The following is a 6,049-nucleotide window of genomic DNA, read 5'->3' on the forward strand; positions in this document are numbered from 1 at the left end:
AGAGTCAGTTAAATTACAAAGCTACACCCTACAGCTGAATAATAAAACAGTAAAGCTCAGAATGTTCTAAAAACAAAAACAACAACACAAGAAAAAACCTTATAGAGAATCAGGTATAATGGTTACAGACCTTTAAACCCAGAACTTGGGAGGTAGAGCCAGGTAGATCTCTTGAATTCCAGGCTAGCCTGGTCTATATAGCAAGTTCCAGGCCAGTCAAGGCTATATAATGAGACCCTGCCAAAAAAGGAAAAAAAAAAAAGAGAGAAGAAACTAAAAGGAAAAAATTCCCATCTGCTGGGGTTAAAGACATGTGCCAGCCCGGCAACGGCAGTGCATGCCTGTAATTCCAGGACCCAGGAGGCAGAGGCAGGTGGATCTCTGAGTTCGAGGCCAGCCTGGTCTACGGAGCGAGTTTCAAGACAACCAGGGCTACATAGAGAAACCCTGTATCAAAACAAACAAACAAACCAAAATAAAACAGAAAGCCATGTGCCACTACAGCTGCCCTATGTGGGGTTAGGGTTTGAACCTCAGGTCTTCTGTGTGTTATGTAAGAACTCCACCAACTGAGCTACATTGACACAAGTTCTCACATATTCCAGAATGGCTTCAAACTCATTATGTAGTTGAGGCTGGCCCTGGACTCCTGACTTCTGGACTTCTTTTGGTCTGAAACAAATTAATCCTTTACATCTATGATTTTTTCCCCTTTGCTGAAGCCAAAAGAAATTTCAATAACAAGATTAATTTCAATATTCATATTATTAAGAGAAGTCCCCAATTTTTAAAAACTATATGTTGAAAATTAACACCTTCAGGGTTGGAGAGATGGCTCAGCAATTCAGAGGACTGAATGCTGCTCCAGAGGACCTGGGTTTGATTCCCAGCACCCATGTAACAACTCATAACCATCTGTAACTCCAGGGGTCCTATGTCTTTTATGACATCTATGGGTACCGAGCATGCATAAGACAAACAGACATACATGCAGACCAAACACTCACACACATTAAAGAAATAATAAGAAAGAAAATTTCCACTATAATGTCAGCGAGAGTATATAAGTGAGGATGGGTCAACATGGGCAGCCATGTTGCTCCGCTAGGGAAGAGTATTCTACTATTTTTTCAGACCATTCTTAAAATAGGAACAACACTGCTTTCTCAGCTACTAATGTTGCCCACAGTCATCACCTACACACAGCTGCTAATCCCTTATGGAGGCAAAGGAAGAAGACAAAGAGAACCAAACCGTGTTTTAGGACAACAATCTTGTTAGGGTCCACATGCTGGAGCACGCCCTCGAAGATGCCAGAAACCAATGTGAGTTTCACTCTTCTCCACAAAATGTGGTTGAGGAAATGGTAGTCACTGCTGGGATCCATGCTCTCTGATTCCAAAAGCAGACTTCAGAGAATCTTCGTTGAGCGTCCAAACACTTGAAAATTAACATAGAGATCATTATTTTGGAAAAACTATTTTTTTTTCATTTTCATAGTGGTGCACATCTTTAATCTCAGAAGACTGAAGTAAGGATAATCTCTGGCTTCAACAGCTTGGTCTACATAGCTCGTTTCAGGTCAGCCAGGAAGACCTTGTCTCATAAACAGTTTCCAAAGTTTGGTTATTAGCATTTCTCCAAATTTCTAAGGCCATGGTTCTCAGTCTGTGAGCTGTAATCCTTTTGTGGGGGGAGGAGTCAAATGACCTTTTTACAGGGTCACATATCAGATATTCTACATGTCAGGTATTTACATTACAATTTATAACAGCACCAAAATTATAGTTCTTAAGTAACAATAATAATTTTATGGTTGGGGGTCACTACATTGTGAGGAACTGTATTAAGGGGCCACAGCATTAAGAAGGTTGAGAACCACTGTTCTAAGGGATAAGAACAGTAGTCTTGTTATGTTCATTACTTTAGAATGAATGCAAAGAACAACAGCAAGTACAATTTTATTTATTTTTATTTTATGTGGACAGGTGTTTTGCCTCCAGGTACATGCATGTATGTTAGTTCCGCGCCTAAGGAAGCCAGAAGAGAACATCAGATCCCCTGAAACTGGAGTTACTGACAGTTGCTGGGAACTAAACCCGTGTCCTCTGTAAGAGATCTTAAGCACTGATCTCTCCAGCTCCACAATTTTAATTCATGTGGGAAACTCAAAACTGTAGAGCTATATGCAAGATGAGATTAGCTTTTTTTGCTTAGAAGATTGGCATGGAGAGTGAAGTAGAGGAACAGAGGAAGCTGAAAGATTTTTAAGACCAGAGGGGACGGATGTCATCAAGGAAACAGTGTCTTCTAGACACAAGGAGACTGAGGGAAATATGAACTCACACATTATGGCAGCAAGTACAGGGCCTGCACAGGTCCGAGCTGGATGGGATCCCCGCGGTGAGAGGGGAAGTGGACACAAGCTCCCATCTCCAGCTGACAACAGCTCACAGAGGAAAGATCAGATCAGCTTCTCCAATGGAGCCTCACTGGGGATACAAACCCTGTATTAAGGCCAAACCCTGTATTCAGCAGTATATGGCCTATGAAAAATGAACTCAGTGGTATTTTAAGAAATATTTTCTTTTATTGCTTTGTCTGGGAATTTTTTTACCTTCCAGGACTTTTACTTTTATATTACAGTTTCCAATTTTGTGTTTTTATGGACATTGTGTTTCTTGTGCTTTTTGTTTCATTCTGGTTGTTTAATTTGTCTGTTTTTTGTTTTGCTTTGTTTTTGTATTTTTGAGAGAGAGTTTCACTATGTAGCTCTGTCTGTCCTGGAATTCACTATGTAAACCAGGCTAGCCTCTATCTCACTAAGATTCACCTGCCTCTACCTCTCAAGTGCTGGGATTAAAGGCCTGTACCACCATGCCCAGCTATCTTTTTATACTTCAAGGAAGGGCTCTCAAAAATATTGATACTTGCCGGGCGGTGGTGGCTCACGCCTTTAATCCCAGCACTCGGGAGGCAGAGGCAGGCGGATCTCTGTGGGTTCGAGACCAGCCTGGTCTACAGAGCTAGTTCCAGGACAGGCTCCAAAAACCACAGAGAAACCCTGTCTCGAAAAACTAAACCTTAAAAAAAAAATATTGATACTTGCACCAACCAGAACCTAACCCACAGATGAGCAAGCAGAGGACCTATCACCCTCTGCTGTATTCCTCTGAGATAGGGTTTCTCACTGACGCTGGGGTCTTCGTCTCTATCCTCCATAGCACTGGGATTTCATGTTAGTGTGAGGTCACACCAGCTGTCTGAGTGGGTGCTGGGATCTGATTTGAGGTTTCCTGCTTGAGCAGCAAGCCCTCTTACTCACTGAGCCATCTCTGCAGCCCTGTGACATAGACAATACTTACATTAATAAGGCTAGGTTGTTCAAAATTGAGAAGTTATGAAATGCTTAGGAATTAAGAAAATGAAAGATAAAAAAAAAAATGAAAGATGGACCTAATGGGGCAGGAGACGCTCAGCAGTTAAGAGTGCTTTCTGGTGCTCAACGAGCAGCATTACTCGTAATAGCCAGAACCTGGAAACAACCTAGATGCCCCTCAACCGAGGAATGGATAAAGAAAATGTAGTATATTTACACAATGGAATATTACACAGTGGCTAAAAAAATGACATTTTAAATTTTGCAGGCAAATGGATAATCTAGAAAAACCATACTGAGTGAGGTAACTGAGTGGCTTTTAGACATAAAGCAAAGAAAAACCAGCCTACAGTCCACAACCCCAAAGAAAATACACAACAATGGGGACCCTAACAGAGACACACATGGATCTACATAAGAAGAAGAAAAGGACAAGCTCTCCTGAGTAAATTGGGAGCATAGGGGTCACAGGAGAGGGTAGAAGCGAAGAGGGAAGGAAAGGAGGGGAGTGGAGAAAAATATATAGCTCAATAAAAACAAATAAAGAAAGAGTGCCTTTTGTTTTCCAAAGGCCCTAAGTTTGGTGCTTCCCAGCATCCACATTAGGTGCCCACAGCCCCTCTAACTCCAGCTCAGGGGAGAGGAGGCTCTCTTCCTCTTCTTGCCTCCATTGGTGAGATACACACACCCCTCTCTGACACAAATACCACTTTTTTTGCTTGTTTGTTTCAAGACAGGGTTTCTCTGTGTGCTGTTGGCTGTTCTGGAACTTGCTCTGTTAAACCAGGCTGGCCTCAAACTCAGATCTGCCTGCCTCTGCCTCCCGAGTGCTGGGATAGAGATGTGCCTCGCCACCTCCCAGCATACAAATACCATTTTTAAAGGTTAAAACAAATCAGAGAAAAAAAAACCCACATAGCAAAGACATTTTTTTTTCCTGTTTTTTGTTTTCTTTTGTTTTTAGACAGTTCTTCCTGAGTAGCACTGGCTGGCCTGGTCTGCCCTATCTAGCCCATGCTGACCTTGAATTTGTGAAGATTCTTCTGCCTCTGCTCCCTCAGTGCTGTGACTACAGACATCAGCCACCAGACCTCACACAAAGGGTTTAGTTGGATACAGTCATCAAAACTTACATTGAAAATTAGGAAGGAAAAAAGGTTGGGATGCCGAGATGAGCTTCTAGGCTGGCTGAGCAGGGGATTACGTATATATGCCTGACATTAAGAGTTCCATACTACAATTAATGGGCTTCTTAAACTGCCATATCCAAACGTTACTATCAGCTTAGGAAGGCTGATCTCAGATGGGGTGAAATGAGAGGGGTTAATTATGAAAACATCGGAGTCACACTAGGAATCAAGTGGGCAGGGAAGCCCTGGGGACTCAGGCTGAGCTGCAATGGCCTAAGTAACTGAAGCTGGGAGCCTAAGGTCATTTGAAAAAGGGACTAAGATATCTGGGTACTGAGTAATAATTTACTAATTAATTTCTTCCATCTCTCAAGCTGGTTCTAAACAAAGGGGTGAAGGGACAAGAGACGTGATGCCGCATTTGAGAGGCTGTATGCAAACATGCGGCTTTTAACCTTTTCATTAGTGCAAACAAAAAAATGTCATAAAAATAAAACGCAAACTGGGCAGTTGTGGTGCCCTCAGGAGGTAGAGGCAGGCAAACATCTGAGTTCGACGCCAGCCTGGTCTACATAGTAAGTTCCAGGACAACCAGGGGTACACAGAAAGGCCCAGTAGCGAAAAGCAAAAATAAAACAATAGAAACGAGATGGAGGGAGAGAGAGGGGAAAGAGGAGAAGGAAAAGAGAGAGGGAGAGAATAAAATGTAAGACCAGCATGGAGGCTCAAGTGTGTAATCCCAGGCCGAGACCAGCCAGGTATCTTCTGGAAAACTGAAGGAAACCATTTCCCCCGCTTCTAGGCTGAAGCATAAACTCCTAATTCTCTAGCCTCCACCTCCTGGGATGAGGGGGGCGGGGCAGCCTTTAAACAGGATTTCCCAGTATTTCTTAGACTTTGCTCAACCTGCAACTTCCCTACTTTCACCTAACAAGTGCTGGCTCACGGTTTAAAAATTCCCATTTTAAAAACAAGACAAATTTCAAATAAATAAATGACAGTCCCTGCTCAAGGTATTTACTCTCCCTCACCCTCTCACCTTTAGGGTCCTCTACCACCCCTGGGCAAAGAAATTGGGGAAATCTGGACCTTAATCTCAGTCAGATGGCGAGCTCCTTGAATTGAAGAGGGGCTGGGAGTTATCTTGGCACAGCCTTGACACAAACTGAAAAGCTTGCAAGGCCAGCCGCTGAAAGCGCAGACCCTACTACCCTCGCTCGCGCCCTGCGGCTTTCCAGAGGAGCCAATCAGCTTGCAGCCCCAGCGGACTGCCGGCGCCCTCCAGCGGCCGGGGGCGGGAGTGCCGGAAAGAGCAGCCAATCGGCTGGCGGCCCCAGCCGGGTGCCAGCGCCCTCCAGCGGCCGGGAGAGGGAGCGCCGGAAAGACGCAGCCAATCGGCGGGCGGCCCCACCCCAACGTCAACCTACTCCGGGGCCGCTGGACAGTGGGAGAGGGAGAGGAAGTAGGAGGGAGAGGCTGAAGGAGGAAAGACTGCGCCGGGCCCCCCACTTGTTATGTCGGTTTTGTTTCTCCCCTCAGT

At 44.3% G+C, this 6,049-nt stretch overlaps 1 protein-coding gene across 4 annotated transcripts in view; it reads right to left on the bottom strand.

Moving 5' to 3' along the window:
* The window catches only part of Exd1 (exonuclease 3'-5' domain containing 1), a 28,721-nt gene that overhangs the window by 22,561 nt on the left and 111 nt on the right, over positions 1–6,049 (bottom strand). For 2 of the 4 annotated variants that reach the window (XM_075961822.1, XM_075961824.1), the window contains exon 2: positions 1,255–1,440. In XM_075961822.1, coding sequence (XP_075817937.1) covers positions 1,255–1,387 — 133 coding nt within the window. In that variant the 5' untranslated portion in view covers positions 1,388–1,440. Of the gene's footprint in view, positions 1–130; positions 1,193–1,254; positions 1,441–5,598; positions 5,723–6,049 lie in introns of those variants that run through there. The other 2 variants (XM_075961823.1, XM_075961825.1) reach the window with 2 other exon arrangements.

Source organism: Microtus pennsylvanicus, chromosome 2 (genome assembly GCF_037038515.1).
Source record: "Microtus pennsylvanicus isolate mMicPen1 chromosome 2, mMicPen1.hap1, whole genome shotgun sequence".
Classification (NCBI taxonomy): domain Eukaryota; kingdom Metazoa; phylum Chordata; class Mammalia; order Rodentia; family Cricetidae; genus Microtus; species Microtus pennsylvanicus.